This window comes from Mercenaria mercenaria, chromosome 10 (assembly GCF_021730395.1).
Source record: "Mercenaria mercenaria strain notata chromosome 10, MADL_Memer_1, whole genome shotgun sequence".
In the NCBI taxonomy this organism is placed as follows: domain Eukaryota; kingdom Metazoa; phylum Mollusca; class Bivalvia; order Venerida; family Veneridae; genus Mercenaria; species Mercenaria mercenaria.
The window spans coordinates 14,095,830-14,116,199 of NC_069370.1; the positions used below are offsets into that span (position 1 = coordinate 14,095,830).

At 32.7% G+C, this 20,370-nt stretch overlaps 1 protein-coding gene across 2 annotated transcripts in view; it reads left to right on the plus strand.

Annotated features, from left to right (window-relative positions):
- The first annotated feature begins 3,728 nt into the window (after positions 1–3,728).
- Positions 3,729–20,370, plus strand: part of LOC123561024 (uncharacterized) — a 78,479-nt gene continuing 61,837 nt past the window's right edge. Inside the window, exon 1 of one of the 2 annotated variants that reach the window (XM_053552290.1) lies at positions 3,729–3,889. In XM_053552290.1, coding sequence (XP_053408265.1) covers positions 3,820–3,889 — 70 coding nt within the window. In that variant the 5' untranslated portion in view covers positions 3,729–3,819. The remainder of the gene's footprint in view (positions 3,890–20,370) is intronic. The other variant, XM_053552291.1, reaches the window with a different exon arrangement.

Below are 20,370 nucleotides of genomic sequence, written 5' to 3' on the forward strand. Positions count from 1 at the left end.
TGACCTTTAACAGAGTGACCCTAAAATCGTTAGGAGTCATCTACTCTGCATGACCAATCATCCTATGAAGTTTCATCATTCTGGGTCAAGTGGTTCTCAAGTTTCTGACCGGAAATGGTTTTCAATGTTCGGGCCCCTGTGACCTTGACCTTTCACAGAGTGATCCTCAAATCGTTAGGGGTCATCTACTCTGCATGACCAATCATCCTATTAAGTTTCAACATTCTGGGTCAAGTGGTTCTCTAGTTATTGATCGGAAATGGTTTTCAATGTTCAGGCCCCTGTGACCTTGACCTTTGACGGAGTGACCCCAAAATCAATAGGAGTCATCTACTCTTCATGACCAATCACTTTATGAAGTTTCAATATTCTGGGTTAAGTGGTTCTCTAGTTATTGATCGGAAATGGTTTTCAATGTTCAGGCCCCTGTGACATTGACCTTTGACGGAGTGACCCCAAAAACAATAGGGGTCGTCTACTCCAGCAGCCCTACAACCCTGTGAAGTTTGAAGGTTCTAGGTCAAATGGTTCTCCAGTTATTGCTCGGAAATGAAGTGTGACGTACGGACGGACGGACAGGGCAAAAACAATATGTCTCCTGGGGGAGACATAAAAATGATATTGGTCATTGAAGGTTCTAGGTCAAATGGTTCTCCAGTTATTGCTCGGAAATGAAGTGTGACCTACGGACGGACGGACAGGGCAAAAACAATATGTCTCCTGGGGGAGACATAAAAATGATAATACACTAGTGTAATAAAGCTTTGACGTCGGCGTCGTTGACAATAGGAGACGTTGGTCAAATTGACTTGTTTATAATAGATAAAGAAAGTAGAAACTTTTAATGTTTCGACAAGAAAAGCTAACATGCGTTAAAAAGAAAAATAATATGGGCTTTTTGTTATCGTTTCTTACACGTTACCAAGGATTTTAAGGTATATTCTTAATGACACCTATCTAATTTAAGTATCTGCATGTTTTCTGTTGGTTTCTTTTCTAGCGCTATATCGTTTGGCGTTATGACGTAATAATTGTTGCGTCAGAAAAATGAACTGTCGTTTAATAACACAACATTTTCAACCTTCTTTGTCTTATAGGAAAAATGGAACGGGTCGTGTTAGAATTATTGTTAACATTGTCCATTTAGGGCTTTGAATTCTCCTTATCCCAGAACGTGACGTAATCCTTCATATTCGTTTGATTAAAATGTAAATTAAAAAGCTTCTAATCTAGGTAGAGATTTTCTGATCACGCTGAAACACACAACAAAAAATTAAGACTCCTTTTATTTGTACGTCTTTACTGTAACCAATACTCACATTATTGTATATCATTAATTTCAGTTGTGCATTTTACAATTTACAGTCAGTGGTGATTTTTAGGCCCGTTAGGCTTTGTGCTTTTTGATATGTGTGAAAACTCATATCATTTTATAATGATGTGCGCATTTCATTTAAGTATATTATTATATCCTTGCTTTTTTACTTAGTTATAAAATAAACAAGACGGTCAGCACAGTGTACTTAGAAAATATGTTATGTATAAATTCTTGCATAAATCAACAAAGAACGGGGTACCTACTTTCGTTTTGGCCATATCCTTCAGATCTACTCCAAAAAGCTGTATTTGGGATTAATATCACCAGAAGTGGTTCCTAGTTACATGTGTACGTCAGATGAGAAAAAAATTCTTGCATGAAAATGCTTTCACACAAGAGAATAGACTGTCACCAGAAACCTGTGGCTGAAACCCACATCTGGTTTAGTAACATGTAGTATATAAACTAGGTATAAGACCGTTATCGTATTTATAGACATACTGATTACATTTATCCAGACATAATAACTTGAGTATACAGACGGAAAAATACCTTTAAAACATTCAATATGAACCCATTGTCATTTCCCTCACCACAAGACACAGTGAAAATATTGAACATGTTCATCCAATTAGCAAGGCTATTGCATATGTATGTCGTATAGCTAAAATACCTATAATACATCATCAAGCACTTTATTAAACGCGTTTAATACGGCTGCGCCGAGAAATCGCAAGCTGCGTTATCAATTAGGGCTAAATATTTACTGATTAACTGTCTGTAGACAAGACCGAATTGATATCTAATTGAATTAGATTCTTCTTCTTCTTCTTCTTCCTTTCTAGTACAGACACCTTAAAGCGTATACTCATATCTGAAAGCCTTTTGACAATATTTAAATAAGGTATGCAAATCTGTTAGAGGGCATAAATAACTGTCTGTAAGAAAGAAATCGCGGCACCTTTGACCAGTTCCCAATTATGCACAAATTATCATTAATTTTATCGCTCTCACCGGCTCGGAATTTACATACCGGTGAAACATTACAAATTAAAGTACTTTACAGCATATAATCTGTAAAATGATGTTATCGTTATGTAAAGGAATTGATATCTTATTCTACAATCACACGCCTATCACACACCTATCACACGCCTATTGTACAAGTATTCAATAACAAATAACTGAATTACAATTTAATTTGAAACTTGCTCAATTGTTAGTGGGAATAGAAATATGTTCAATAATTATACATTTATTAAAATGAAATTTGATTTATATTGAAACTAAAATGAACAATTATTCAGAAAATATCAACGCTAGACGGATTTCCATTCAAAAATACAAATTCCTTTCTTAAAATTACACGGTTATGTATTACGTGTAAATAAATACGTGTGAGTCTGTATCTACTCGTATCAATACGCATGGACCTGTGGAACATCGGTGTATCAGTAACACGTTTTGGCACTATATATGGCAGATTTATATTGTACGTATTCAAGCTAAAACTCTTATGTCATGTGATAAAAAATTATCATTTTATTCCGCACGACCCTTACTTTTTGTTTACTTAACATTATTTTATGTATTTAGATACTCATGTTTTAATCGCGCCCATCTATTTATAATAATTAGTTGTCCTCGTTTATTTTCTCTATCACTTGTTTAGAGACAATGCATTCGACGCCACGGCATGTCCTGGAGTTTTAATCCTAGTCTTGAAATCTCTAAAAATTCAAATTACCAATTCTTCCATTGTAATGAATTTACACTCCTGAAACTTTACACCAGGTTTTATTGCAGTATGTGCCATCTTCGCTCTATACGGCACCGATTTCTCAATGCGGCATTGAACTTATCATACTCAGATGTGTTGTGCTGTGCTAGTCTTCGTTGCGCTGCACTGTTCTGTCATGTACTGTACTGTACTGTACTGTACTGTACTGTATGCATGGCACTGTGCGATAAAGCACGACACTCGCAAGTGCAGATGCATTTTCTGATCTTTTTTTTTTGTATTCTGGTGGTCGTAATTATTTTGAGAATGTTGCATTTTAAAGCTGAAATGTAACTTAGCGTTGCACCTTCTTGAAGTTCTTAGGGTCTGGGTCACATTGGTGAAATTACATGGAGACGAGTGATAAACACGAGCTTTAACGACAAGTGTGAAAAAGATACAGCGATGAAATATGTCTGTGTACCATTCTAATGTAGGTAAAAACAATGTTAACAGTGGACGATTATCCCTTTAAACTTTCCCCAAAATAGCGATGTTTCGCTTATTTCCCCTTTCCGATGGAGTCGCGGCGTTTAATTCCAATTTAAAGTATTCCAATAATTGTGTATCGTTATGTATGTTTTGTTAAGACGCACTGTAACGTAATCAGCAAGTACAATCGTAACAGGGGGCAGACAGTTCAGGGCTACAGTAAGTGTGCCGTGACAATTGACGTTTTAAAACTTCATTTGAATTTGTTACTTTGCTGGTGGTTAAAGTCATGTTTAAAGTGAAAATGTTGATCGGTAGTTTAGCTGCGGTAGTGCTTGGATATTTCTGCATATCTACAGGTATTATATATATATATATATATATATATATATAGAGAGAGAGAGAGAGAGAGAGAGAGAGAGATATTTTTCCGTATGTTATTTTTGAATTAATCAGTTTTATTTTAAGTATTTCTTTAGGTGTTATATATATTTTTTCTGTATATTATTTTCATTTTAACAATGGTTTATATATATATATATATCGGTTTAAAACAGTCAGTATAGTATTTTTCTTTTGTTAATCAGCTCCGTCCGTCCATCCAATGTTGTTGTTCCATTTCTTGTTGTTGTTATTATTATTATTATTATATCACCATTTTTATACCATATCAAAACATGTTGACTTAAAGGTGTGTTTCTCACAACGTACCAGCAGTTGACGTTATTTTTTTCAAATATGCAAGATATTTAGTAATTATTATATATGCTCCTTTAGATACTTCATTTCATACTGGCGTGTAAAAATGTCGCTTTTTTTCTAACCAAAGTTTATCTACATTATAATAGTTGTGCACCAGGCTAAACAGGATACATGTATAATACCTCGTAGTTAATGAATTGATATTGAAAATATACAAATATACTATACTGAACAAAACTGCTAACTCGCCATTAGTTCTTCTGCCAATAATTTAAAAATTACTAAACGTATAATTTTGAAATGTAGTCTACGCTTGGAATAATTCATTGTTTTTAACAAAATCAAATTATGCTATCATATAAATTCGCTCAGTTTACCACTTCAAGTCACAAGAATACACTAAAACATCTAACAAACTAACAAAAAACGTTATGAGGGAAGGAAATGAAAACAAAAACAAAATAATGGCGTTTTCATGCACTATCTCAAAAGAGCATTAGATATGTGTTTGAAAATCAAACATTTCCTTGTAAAAAACAAAATCTACGCTTCCTTATTTCTATGCATTTTTAATATATTCCTTGTCTAAAAAGGCATCTTTAATGTGTGCTTTTGTGACTTTTTAAAAAAGGGCTTTGGTATCAAAATGCATAAAATTATATTTTTACGCAATCAAATACTATTGAAATGTTGTTGTATTAACATTTTATAACATTTTATATATCGATCTCATTGTCCCCTTAATTTCAGAAACGTTCTTTGAGTATTTTTCAAACTATTTGCAAAAGAGTGAACTGCGTGTTAGGTCTTTGGTTCCGTAATTTAAATGAAACTTATTACAATAACTTCATTTCATACCGGCGTGAAAAAATGTATGACACATTTTTTTTCTGACCAAAGTATATTTACATTGTAGTAACTTAAAAAAAGATATATGTGTGATACCTCGTAGTTAATAAACTGATTTTGATAATATGCTACCTTTAAATACACGAAATGTTTTCTTATCATAATTCGCGGTAAATCAGGATAATTTATATAACTGATGATTTTAGTGCACAAAAATATTATTGACTCAATTAAAAATGTCATTAAAACAGCGGTGTTCTGTCAAAATAATCGAGGGGCGAATGCAAAAGAAGTCTTATAAGATTCTGTCACTGGTTGTAGGTGCAGATGGAAATTTTCGGCCTCGAGTGTAACTGTTTAGGCGGTTACGAGGCTCCAGCCGAGTAACCGCGTAAACAGTTACCCGAGAGCCGGATATTCCCATCTGCACCTACAACCAGTGACAGAATCTTTTTCTTGCATACCACATTAAAGATATAAAAATAGAAATAAAATTAATCGAATGGCTTTCTTTTTAGAACTATTTCTTCTAGCTGCGTATTTAAACAAAGCGCGGGAAACCAATGTCCGTAAACAGGAAAGACGTAAATTGCTACATATATCAAAGAGATATAAAAATATTTTTTTTACTTCTTTGCATATATGTAGTTCGTAATACGTCATTTACAGCATGAGGGTCATCTTACACCCCGGCACCGATAAAGATACCGGAAATCCCCGTCTGGTATGCAAGAATAGTGCTTCATTATTTATAGGTAATTAGACATGTGTCTGTAGAACAGGCGGAATCGCTTAGTTCAGTGAGGCCCTTCCAGTTCAGTCATTTGAATAATACATATTGGAAAAGGTTCGTAATGAAAATCGGCAATTTCCGTTGAGTGTGTAGGAAAATCACACAACCCTGAGCCATTTCAAGTTGATGTTTAATAGCAAAAAAAAAAAAAAAAAAAAAAAACCCCGGCCTTTGCTTATTGTATAATTTATTAACATTTAAAAAAAAAAAGATCATAAATAATGTTTATGGACTCATATGTACGATACTTGACCATGATATATCGAAAAAATGATGATGATATTTCACAGCGCACCATGAAAAAAAATTTTGTTTTCGCTATTTTCGCCTATGATGTTTAATAGCAAAAAAGCTCGGCGTTGGTATATTATTTAGTTTATCAACATGTTTTTTAGGTATTATATGTTAACCTATCGTAGCGCACCATGTAAAAATCTTTTTACGCTATTTTCGCATGATGAGGTACAATAGCAAAAAAGCTCGGCGTTTGTTTAATTAAGAAATAATAAATCTGTTCCTATATTTTATCAGTTAATAAAATATGGGCATGAGTTTGGATGCGTAATAATTAAATCACGAGTGCGTAGCACGAGTGATTTAATTATTCACATCCAAACGACTGCCCATGTTTTATTAATTGATAAAATTATTGGAACATATTTATTATTTCGATTCTAACAACGCAAATAATTCGCATTTTACAGTACTACATTTTCAGCGTAATACGTCATTCGGGTCATATGCTGTTACAATTTACCCCCTATGGTTAGAAAGTGTTGCATAGCCAATGGAACGTATAGATATTTGTTTCTTTTTTTATCAGAATTTTGAGAAGTATTTATAAATTAGTAATCTAACAGCTCGCACACTAATTATGAACAGAATCATCAAATTAGACGAGTTGACCCTGTGTTACGAGTGACGAACTTAACTTTTATATGACGTCACATCATTATGACGTCATACTTTATGTCATACATTTATGACGTCACCGCTGAATCATAATTGAGCTAATTGAATTCGCTCGTAGAGATAAGAACGTGTTTTACGGAGCTACACATAAGTCAGTATGACTTATTATATTTATGTTTTTGAAATGCTGTTTTCAACCGTTTGGCCCTGAAATAATTCGTATGTAATGGAACTGAAGTAGAATCTCTTATGTTACAATCATAGGGGGTGAAATGTAACAGCCAACCATATTTTATCGTAGATTCATGTATAGGCGATTTCGCTATATGTTTATATAGCAGTTGCTGCGGATCGTGTTAGAATATTCAATAAATCAACAGGTTTTATTTAATTATCGTAAATAATGTATTAATAGACTCATATGTACGATATTAAAGCATGCTATATTGAAAAATGATGAAGTTATTAAATGTTTTATATGTGCACCATTTTCGCATATGAAATATGTGCACAATCATTTTATTCGAGTTTTATTTGAGTTCCATCAAAGTGTAAAACATTTTTTCATTTACGATTTTGTTACATTTTATCAATGCATTTTTAAAGCATTAAGGCCAGTATTTTTTAATTTTCTATTTACGAGGGAATTACGGGTGCATCGCATGTACTTTTTGATTAAAAAAAAATACAAATTAATTTCCATTTCGGTATGTTTATTTTCAGTTCATCGCCAGCTAGATTCCAAAATATAAGTTTAGATTATGTACAAAAAGAATCAGTTAAGATTTATATATTGAAACTTCCCCGTAAAGCAAATTGTTGTACATCCTTTCGCTAAAGAAATAAAGGGAGTCGTTTAAGCGTATGAAACATAAGCTCTGGTGAGCTTTTTAACCGGCCTTTAACAAGTATATATGAGTGAACAAGAATATAAATAGCTGTAAATGGAAATATCTCTCTCTATATATATCATCTAAAAATACACAAATTAAGCACATCTAAAGCTGTGGAAAAGCTGCTGATCCTCACCAGCGGCCTAAAAACTTCTATAAGAACTTCATGTAAAAAAAACTGAATTAGCAAAACCAGCACAAAAGTGCGACAGAAAAGAAAAAATGGTTTTAAGAAATCAATTATCCCCTCAAATCAGATTTGAGAGGAACTGATCAGCAACTTTCTCACAGAGAGCAAATACATTAAATATAATATTTAGGAACATAGTAAAACAATCAGCGAAATCATAAATAAAAGAATGCGACACATATAAAAAACAGAAAGGATATTATGTGGTCATGCAATAAGTTACCATGCATAAAACAAAAGAATAAGAATGATAAGTGCAATTGCTGACTGTAAAGTTGCAAAAACTATTACAAAAGCAAGCACTAAGCACAGAGTAATAAACACAAATCATATGCAAATGAAACAAACAAAAGGAGAAGCAAACTGCAAAATAAGGAATACTAGTTTTTTTTCCGGTTCCGGTCAAGAGCAGGGCGGTCAGCCATTTTTAAGCTGACAAATTTTAGTCAGAAAAGTCTATATTTGAACTCTATATAAGTAATGTATAAGTAATATTGACCAGCAAGTGTACTGAAAGACTTTAATAATGGCCTCAGCAACAAGTACAGGTAACATGAACCAAGAATACCCTGACATTTCAACACAAAATACGTTTGATGTGCTTGACCAATCCCAAAATGGCGACCGAGATGTTTTTGCCCAAGGTGACTCGGAGTGGGCCAAAGTTACAAATCATAAAAAAACGTTATAGAATAAGCAGTGGAGGTAACAGTGGTCACAACATTAACATTCCTGACATTGATAATTATGAAAATCTTTCCGTTAGTGATAAAATGTCGATGTTGTACTCAGAAATGCATGTTATCGGTCAAAAAGTTGACCAGTGCCTGGAGTTGCAAAACAAAGTTTATAACGTACAGAGACAATTGTCAATACATGAAGATCGGCTGACACTGTTAGAATACAAATCTATCGATTTAGAGGCTCGAAATAGGCGAAATAATCTTATATTCGGCGGAATACAGGAAGTTAAATTTGAGAACTGTGCAAGCACTATAGCCGAATTCTTGAAGGAGCGTCTGGAAATCGACTCCTGTCCTCCGATCCCCAGAGCACACAGGTTAGGCAGGTTCGAGAGGGGCTCTACGAGAGCGATAATTGTGTATTTCCTTGACTCGAGAGACACGGATTTTGTTATATCTAAGGCCAACAAATTAAGGGGCACACATTTTAATATAAATCGTGACTTCCCCCCAGAAATAGTTCAAGCAAGGAAAGTTCTCTGGCCGAAGTACAAGAATCTTAGGGAAGATTACCCTGGAAGCAAAGTAGGCATTGTTTACCCTGCCAAAATTATAATGGATGGTAAAACCGTAGCTGATATGTTTCCCCAATGGAACCTCATAATGCAAGGCAATCGTGTCAACATTGAAAAGCCAGTATTGACAAATATACCTCCCACGCAATCTGGAAATTCACGTGCGCGTATGGATACAACATCAACAAACAACAAAACAGACGCTAATTCTGTGTAGGTGCGTAGCCGGTTTAGGTCTTCATCGAGTAGTGGACATATACCTAGACGGCTACAGTCGCAATCTCCCCGCAATCGTGGGCCGCGTAATCATGCCCCAGCTCGCAACGCCTCAGCCAAGGATCGTTCGAATCCCAATGACGCCAGACCCGAACCAACCATAAATAGACCGTGGGATATGCCATCTAGTGCATCAACACCATATTTGAATCCAGATGAACGTAACTAGGACAGCAGGGGAACTGATAGTGAAAAGTCCTGTCAGAAAAAAAAACTCTATCAAACTTGGTTGTCTTAATGTAAGTGGTCTCAAAAAAGGTTAAATTACCCAGATTTTTGTAATTTGATACACAAGTATGACATTTTTTGTGTTTCAGAGACTCATCTTGACAGTACTGATATTGTTGATGTCAATGATTACGTATTTATTTCAAAACATAGGAGCCAAAAATATAAACGTACATCAGGAGGTATTGGGATCTATGTACGTAATGAATTAGCACCTTTCGTTCAAATACTGCAGAATAATTCTGAATACATATTATGGGTCTCCATAAGTAAGACCTATACTAGTACGAGCGAAAATATCATTCTAGGCTCTGTGTATCTGCCGCCGGAGAATTCTCGATTTTTCAATGAAGATGACTTAAATGATTTTGAAAACGAAATAACACAAATGTGTGGCGATAGCAAATATATTTTCACTGCCGGTCACACTAATTCTAGAACTGCAAAGCTAAAAGATTTTATTCCTACTGACCCCTTTTTAAACGAATTGTTCGATATAGACGAAAACATGCAAATTGACCTAGTTAAATATACTTTACTTGAAAATCTATCGGTACCGTTAGAAAGGTGTTCGCTTGATACTAAAACCAATGCACACGGTTTTCGCTTAATCGAAACTTGCAGAAATAATAATCTTTTTGTTTTAAACGGAAGAGTGTTTAGCGATAAGAATGTAGGTAATTTTACATTCAGAGAACGCTCAGTTATTGACTATGTTATAGCCACAGCGGATTGTGTTGAATATGTAACCGATTTTGAAATTATTCAAACAGATGCACTCTTGTCGGACGGACACAGTGTACTTCATTGGGAAATTAAGTTAGACAATAATTTAATCCCGGATAATAAATCGCCATGGAACAGCAACCTCGAAAATGAATTCAGAAATAATATTAATACAGATAACATAGATACACTGTATTGTCAGCTACAAAGCTATCCTCATTCTCAAGATACCATAGAAAATATAATATCAGAATTACAGAAAATTTATCAGGACTCGGCAAGAAAAACTTTCCAAAATAAAACTAATTCGTATATTACTACTAATAAGGATAACAAAAATAAATCCTGGTTCGGTCCAAAATGCCATAAAGCTAGGAATAACTACCATGAAGCTAAAAACAACTTTCGCTCATACCCAGCTGAAGTAAATAAATTACGCCTGCGCGACGCTAGTAAGATAAACAAAAGAACAATGGACTTCTACATCGAAAAAGAAAAACAAAATAATTCGATAAAGTTGCGAAATATGAGTGAAAAAATCCCAAGAAATATTGGAAGTTCCTTAATAACCTTAAATCTAAAATAAAAAAAAATCAGTCTCCTAACATTACCGAATTTTATGACCATTTTAAAAATGTAAATACTAACACGATTCTTGAGCAAAATAATTTTTATGAAAACATAACGCCTTCGCAGAACTCAAATATTCACTTAAATTCCCAAATAACTGAGGCAGAAATAGTGAAATGTATTCAAAATCTGAGTAACGGTAAAGCATCAAGTCCCTCAGACAATATTAGAAATGAATATATTAAGAGTACGAAAGATATTCTGTTACCCATCTATGTTAAGCTGTTTAACTGTGTGCTAGACACAGGCTTCATCCCAAATGCATGGCTAGAAGGAAAAATAATTCCAGTCTTTAAAAATAAAGGTCAGACAAATGACCCAAACAACTATCGCCCAATTACAATTTTAAGCTGTTTAGGAAAGTTATTTACATCAATATTAAACAACAGGTTAACAAAATATCTTGAGGACAATAATATTTTACATGAAAATCAAGCCGGTTTCAGGAAATGTTACTCGTGTGCGGACCATATATTTACATTGTATTCTCTAATTGAAATACTTAAAAAAAAAAGCAAAAACTTTTTTGTGCTTTTGTAGATTTTTCTCAAGCATTTGATAAGGTATGGCGAGTCGGTCTCTGGCATAAATTGTTACAAAATTCTACAGATGGAAAGTTCTTTGAAGTTATTAATAACATGTACAAAAATATAAAATCACGTATCTCATATAATGGATCTTCCTCAGACTCGTTCATTAAACGACCTTCAGACTTACTTACAGAATAGTGCATCTGTTGGAGTAGAGCTACTTGATTCCCAAGATCTAACATTATGGCTTAAACTTCTTGTTCTACTCTATGCAGATGATACTATTTTAATCTCGAACTCGTCATCTGACCTTCAAAACTGCTTGAATAGTTAAAACAATGGCTGCACTAATTGACATTTAAAGGTAAATTTAAACAAGACTAAAATACTTATATTTGGGGTTCGACCATTGAGAAATTTCAGTTTCTGCTTAGGGGAGGAAAATATTGAGATTTCTGACAGTTACCACTATCTAGAGGTAACATTCTCCAGTAATGGTTCTTTTCTTAAAGCTAGAAAACACGTAGAACAATTCAGATTTACCTTTAGACCTTATTATCAAATTATTTGACCACACCGTTCTACCTATACTGACTTACGGATCAGACATATTTGGATACGAAAATCTGGAAATATTAGAAAAAGTGCATAATGATTTCTTACGTAAAATTACTAAAGCTCGAAAATCGACCCCCCTCTACATGCTAATGGGCGAACTTGGTCGATATCCAATATCTATCATAGTTAAATCCCGAATGATATCATTTTGGAATCGTCTCATTACTGGGAAACAAAATAAAATATCGTTCGAAATTTACAAATATATGGTCAACGGTCCTAATCATGAATTTAAATGGATTTCTAAGATAAAAGACATTTTGAACTCTGTAGGTCGACCAGATCTCTGGCAGAACCAGGCCCAAATAAATCATGGAATCATCCATAAACAAATTAAACAAACATTAATAGACCAATATAAACAGTCATGGTATGCACAGCTTCCCCAGTCGAATAAAGGTCTAATTTACAATAGTTTTAAAGAAGATCATTGTCTTGAAGAATATTTCAAATTGTTAGACCTAAAAGAATGTATAACCTTATTCAGATTTAGAACTGCAAATCATAAACTCCCAGTAGAAGGTGGGCGGTACGATGGTATCCCGTTTAACGAAAGAAAGTGTACACTGTGTAACTCGAATCAAACTGGCACTGAGCGACATTATTTATTTCATTGTAATTTTTTCGAAAGACAAAGAGGAATTTTCATGCAAAACGCAGCATTTTCCCAAAGACGCGACCTTACTCTGAAATCGCTATTAGGATCGAACAACGCTCTAGTCTTGAAACATTTAGTAAAACTCATTGACGTTATTATGAAACAGTTTAAGAGATAATCCCAACGCCTCCTTTCTACTTTTTTTTTACATTTCTATATTCTTCGAGTATCATCAATATTAAGTAATTTTATATTTCTAACTAACTAACATAGGTATATATGTAACTAATTTACTGCCTTACAACTGAAATATTTATGTTCAAAAGATGTCACTTACATGTACATATTTATCCGTAACTCGCATCTTCGTACACATGTTTAAGTATTAAATCCGTCAGTGTTCTATATATAGCATTAGTTAAGCACATGTATGTTATTTACATTTTTGCTCTATTTTATGAATGACATTCCTTTCAGTTGTGAAAAGACAAACACGAAATCCAAATCCTCATTATCCACGTGCAGAACTAATCAATTCTCTTAACCGCTTAAAGCAAATACCTCACACATTATCCATGTAAATATAATAAAACTGTTACAGGTATAATTATTTTTATAATTGAAAAATGTTTACAGCTTTTTCATAGAATATTTTCATTTATATATATAATATACACTTTAATGATATGAAAAAGGCAAAGCCTTTGAGCGAGCGTAGCTTAAACGACAAAGAAACTATTCACTGCTTAAAACAATTCCGTGAACCTATTCACTTGAAAAGAAACAAAAATTTAGTGTCATTATACCTGTAACAGCGAATATCATACGTTGCAAAATTTATGGAAAGCCGGTGTCACTGCGACGTCATTACCTGTTTGTGGCGTTCTTATGGTTTTATGCTTATTTATGACATTTTATCCCATTTTCTGGCCAATGCTTGATCTTTTAAAAGAAAATCTTATTTTTTTCTACCAACAGGAAATCTTTCTTGCATTATTTTTGAGTGATGGATAATATTCAGCAATCAAATGAAGTTCTGTATTCACTGCCAACAAAGCATTTCCTGTGAGCACCTGTCCACTAGGGACACGCACTTCGTAAAATAAAACCAAAATTGGAATTATTTCCATAACATAACATTTTTAAAAATAAAGACAACTAATGAACATAGAGATTGTAACTCAAATATAATGAACATAGAGATTGTAACTCAAATATAATGAACATAGAGATTGTAACTCAAATATAAAATTAAAAAAAAAAAAAAAAAAAAAAAGTACAATTTTCCCGACTTTGACGGAAGTAGAACAAAATGGCGGCGCCCAGACGACAGGAAAAATTTTCAGCTACATCACTTTGCCCCATTCGGCACACCTTTGTTATATTCGCCTACACATTGCCGTAAAGGTACTACTTTTCTCAGCGAATTGGTTGTGAGGTTCGGTTATATTACAGGCGCGTATATATCGCACTCTTATACTAAATGTCCCCCCGATATATATATCTTTTTGTTGAAAATGATTTTAGCATTTTATACAAGAGTTTCTAACTATTTATTAGTAAATGAACCCCTGCTCTCCATTTACTTGATAAATACTTAATACTGAAAGTGAATTTCAAGTTTCCTAGTTGATTTCTTTTATTTACGTCTCATCTGTATACATCATCTACATAGAACATAGTCAATTATTTAACAAATAAAAAGTATACAGCCACTCTATACAGAGCTACAAGAGACAATGCATACATAAAACCTATCAGTCAATTTAAAACTATTAACACAATGTTAATAAAACACCTAGAATTAAAATACACAATAAAATACAGAATAAAAAACAAGAGCTGCCAATGGACAACGTGCTCGACTATTCTCAGTGCCTGATAGTATAATATAAGCTACGAGTAAAACTTTAACATGACAATAAGCATATTCTAAGTCGAAAAGGGGCCATAATTCAGTCAAAATGTTTGATAGAGTTGCCTTCTCCTTTTTACCGACTGGGGTCATGATGGTTAACAAGTATGCAAAATATCAAAGCAATATCTCAATGGACTTTAAGAATATTTTGGGTGGTACACAAACTTTAACATTACAATAAACATATTCTAAGTCGAAAAGGGGCCATAATTTAGTCAAAATGCTTGAAAGAGTTGCCTCATCCTTTTTACAGACTGGGGTCATGATGGTAAACTAGTATGCAAAAAAAAAAATCAAAGCAATATCTCAATGGACTTTGAAAGTCCAAAAGTCGAAAAGGGGTCATAATTCAGTCAAAATGCTTGAAAGAGTTGCCTCCTCCTTTTTACAGATTGGGGTCATGATGGTTAACAAGTATGCAAAATATCAAAGCAATATCTCAATTGACTTTGAAAATATTTGGGGAGGTACACAAACTTTAACAATACAATAAACATATTCTAAGTCGAAAAGGGGTCAAAATTCAGTCAAAATGCTTGAAAGAGTTGCCTCATCCCTTTTTACAGACTGGGGTCGTGATGATAAACAAGTATGCAAAATATCAAAGCGATATCTCAATGGACTTTGAAAATATTTGGGGTGATACGCCAACTTTAACATTTGTGTGACGCTCACGCCGACGCCGGGGCGAGTAGGATAGCTCCCCTATTCTTCGAATAGTCGAGCTAAAAAGAGACGTTAAGCTATATATGTCTTATTCCAAAACCTTAAGTTTGAAAGCCGAACTGAATGTCTATGATCTCCGGCTTATGTCAAAATGTGATATGGCAATAACCCCACAAATGTTGAATTTGTATACCTAACCAGTTACGCTCGATTTTTCTCAATGTTAGACTATGAATAGAACTGAGCCAAGAGATGTGGCTTAACTCAATAAAATAAATATTAGTCAGAAACTATAACAAAAGGGAAATTCTAAGTGAGTATTGGGCACAACTGCCACAAATCATCACATACATTTAGTTATGTGAATTGATTCATTTGGTATAAACTTAGATATAAAATAACTAATTTAAGATACAAGTCAAAAAAGCTCATGTAAATGTCAATTATAGGATCCCCTATTTTTCAGTTTACTTATTTAAGATATATAGAAAAAAACAGAGTAGAATATAAGGATTTTAATAGGTGCAGATTAGATCACGATATATTAATTAATACAATACAAATCACAAATTAACCACTTAAGACATAGACATATTTATACTATTATATATTAATCATTACTTCAAACACTATTCTGTATAACTTAAGTGGTAGTAACCAATTTTTTAATAAATGAGTAGGGTAATCATGTCAATATTTAATTAAACGCCAACCCACAGGCCCAGCATAACGTATACCATGAGCAATTTCAAATAAATCCCCACAAATTATACATGCACAATACATTTAACACATAGAACTGATGACAATACATAATATATAACTGTTTTTCTTATGTCATACTTCGCAATGTCCCTGGTTATTAAGTTATGTACTAGGATAATGTGACATACCATTTTCTCTAGCAATATATATCTCAAAGTATAAGTTATCACTTTGTATATTTACCAGTCCCTCTGACAAATTTTTCATCAGAGTGAAATCAATACATTGCGCAAGATGATGAATAATATACCAATGATTAACACTAGAATATAACAACATTATCAGTGTCGATATTTACTATAAGTACTAGGAAAATGTAATATACTCTTTTCTCTAGCACTGTAATATCCAAAAGTATTAGTTATTACTTTGTAGATATGTATAACTTCCTCCGATATATTTTACATCGAAGTGAAATCATAAAAAGGCATACAACAAAGTCAACAAAACACACTAGTGTATTATTATTGCTTACTAGGAAAACGTTGTATACCATTTTCTCTAGAACTGTGTATATACCACAAAGTATAGTACTTTGTAGATATATACTTTCCTCTGATAAAAGTTTTATCAGAATGAAATCCTGAAAAATATATATACACATCATAAAGATGTCACAAATGTCACTTATTTCATCACAAGTACGTTCATATTTTGACTCTGTCCTTTTTCTAGGGAAACGTCACATACCATTTCCTCTAGAGAAACCCTTGAATCCAAAGTATAACATACTACTTTGAGATCCCAGTACTTCCTTTGATATCATATATTCAAAGTGAAGCTAACAAGTTAACACTAACTAAAGGGAAAAAAACCCTTGAATCCAAGGTAACCACCTAGATGTTATAAATACTATAAACAGTAAAGATCACAATTTTGACAAGAATATTCATGAAAATGTTATATATCAGTGTGGTGACTGAAACCTTCTTTTTCTTATTAAATATATCTCTTCAAAATGAAAATTGTAATAAATTGGCTAAAGAAAACTTTATTGTACAATTAAATGCTTCCTATTCAAAAATGTTTTTTTTTATTTACATGTGTGCTACCGTATTAATAAAAAACTGTCTTAACCGTCTTGTACCTTCTAAATTTAGATGAAGACCCCCATTAACTGCAAACAATTCTCTGCGAGGTAAATTTCCTTTCAATACACATAGCTTCTAAGGATAAACTAATGGTTTTAACCTTAGCTCCTGTATCAGAAAAACTAAATTTTTACGACGTGATCTGACCAAAGAAAAATACAGAATGAAGAAAGTTAACACAAAAAAAAAAATTATGCTTTACTAAACTGACCTATCAAAATTGTATAAAGAGAACCAATCAAAATAAATTTTGAAGAATGTAAGCCAATCAGAAGAAATCAACAAGTTTTTGGATTTACTTGATTTTGATAGAGAAAAATGTTTGGTTCTCAATAATTAACCGATTTTAATGAATCAATAAAATCGCCCATATTGATAACTGTTACTATTTGTTAACATTACTTCTTGTGCCGGAACCATTCTATTGTTCATCTTTACTATGATATATATCCATGTTGTATTGTAAAATGCCTGGATGAAATAAAAGAATATGTTCTGTTGTTGTTCTTTACTAAGGCACAAGACAACTAATAAAATAAATGATTAATATTATTTAGGTATACGCACCTGTGCTGTGATTAACTTAGGAAAAGAGAAAATATTAATTTACTTTGATGAGGAGTTACAGGCAATACATCTACAGTTTTGACCATTCCAACAAGACGTAAGAGATTTAAACTGATTAAGTTTGAACATGTTCTGTAGCTTTCTGGTAGTGAATTCCGCAGCACAGGGGCAGCATACCTAAAAGAATTCTTACCAAATTTAGTTGTTTTCACTCTAGGAATTTCTAAAATATTGGTGTATCTGAAATTATATTTGGATTTTCTTTTTTGTACTAATAATAATATTTGGATAACTAATAATTTGGATTTTCTGTTTTTGTACTTATAAATAGTATCAATTTATGTATGATATTATGTCAGAAATATTTAGAGACACACTGAAAGAGCGCTAAACTTGTAAACATTGCCTTTCTGAAACGTAAACGAAGACTTTATACATGTAACATTTTATACAATGTCATTTCTTGTATCATAATACATAGGTGTGTATAAATAACTCAATTCACATTTAGATTATAACTTTTTTTAATGTACTTTCCTTTATTTTAGTATATTTTTGCGGACATTATCTTATTTCTTTAGAATTGTTAAAGGATGAGCAAAAAAATATACTGTACAGTACATATATGGACCATCCATGATTTCAAAGATTTCTATCTATAATTTTACAGAACATACAAAATCCTAGACCTGTTATTTCTTTAGACAAGCTTATACGTCGGATTATTTCGACTATCTATCTCTTTACACTGCCTCGCGCCTCATGTTATCAGGAAGTATGTACAAGAGAAAATTATCTCCAAGACACCGAGTCAAAAGTTCTGACGCGGTCTCAAATTGATGAATTAAAATGCCTAATGTTTCAGTAACTGCAGGACATTGGGATATGTTTATAAATAGCTTCATTTAATAATTGGAAAAACCTTACACAGCGCCACCTGCCAAAAGTAGCATATGTACATGTATGTGTAGTAAAATCGCGCCAAAAGTCACGTGGTCTATTGTTTATAAACCAGAAGGAATAAAATTAAATAACATCAGTTAGAGATGGTACCTACCCAAATAAATTAAAGGGGGACAACACTGAATTGACCAATAAACTGAAGCCAACATTAAACATTGGTCAAAAGTGAAAGAAAAATCAGACAGGTCCTTTTCCAAACAACTTATCAGGCAGACAAAATATGACCTACATTTGTTTAAATCCCTTTGTATTCAATATACAATATGCACGCTTTTCTCATGGCTTACACCGACAGTTATTTTGTAAGTTGTAGTAAGGCCCTGATAGAAAGTTTAGTAATGCATAAAGATGATATAGAATAATGCATAAATTCCTTTGAAGAAAATTAACGACATTAAGAAACGTTATTAAGTTTTGATGTTTTGGCCAAAGTTATTTATTTATTGTTCTCAATGGTGATACATTGGTTTACACAACATCTATATATCAAAATGTAAAATGTATATATCCAACAATGAGAAATAACAAAACTGTTAAATTGGTAACACAAAAATTCATTGTCATCAAATATAATTACAATGTTTTAAGGTAGAGGTTGTAATTACTACATTTTAAGGCAGTTGATAGGTAATGACTCTATGTAATGTATTTTAAGTAATTCTCAATTTAAACATTCTCTGGAGGGAACTAGCATGATCATTTGCTTTCCTTGAAAACGAATAAATGCTGAAAAAGCATATGGAGATTACTCTATTTGATGCTTTTCGTTACAGGTTAACTACCCTAAACAAACTATAAGGTGTTTCATTTATTGTTGAAAACAAAGTAATCGGATAAGTTCATAACTTCAGATATCAACATTAATTTACAACTTAAACTGTTTACACAACTTGAAAAAAAGCTGTTTGTTTGTTTGTTGTCTGTTGTTGCACATGTAACCTGACGTAATAAAGAAATATTATTATTATTATTATTATTATTATTATTATATATGTTGGGGCCACTCATTTACAAATATATCAACAATTATCACCTGAATTGAGTGCATTCATGTGTGGAAAATATTGATGGTAAAATGGTTTCCTTTAGGGGTTTGTTTACAATATAAAATCTTTAATAACTTCTTTAAGATACAATTTTGGTATGGTTTTGGTAAGCTCATAATAAAGAGCTTGTCATTCTCTTTCATTCAGATTTTTTTCAAGCGTTTTAGACTCTTGATTAGTCTATTAAAAGACAAAAGGAAGTTCAGTATAGGCTTTTTCAAAATGTTGAAAGTAGATTAAACTTATATTATACTCTATTGAATTTATTTAGCTGTGGGAGCTTTTGATATAGACTATAATTGGGGAAGTCCTAAAATCTTTGAAAAACGGTCAATACAAGAGTTGTCCATTTTGCTTCAGATATTTTGAGAAAGTCATTTTTTAGATATCAAATATTTCTATTTTTGACATGGAGAAGAGGAAAACCATAAATATATTTAGAAAAGTAGTGCACTTAGCTATCATTTCACTCTGAAAAATACCTGTAAAGATGAATTTGAATTTTTTAGGTACCATCTCTACATCAGTTCCATCATTGTTGCGATTACACGTTAGAATATTCACTTTCTGAGTGTCAAACGAAAATTTAACAGAAATATGACTCGAAGGGAAAAAATTGTC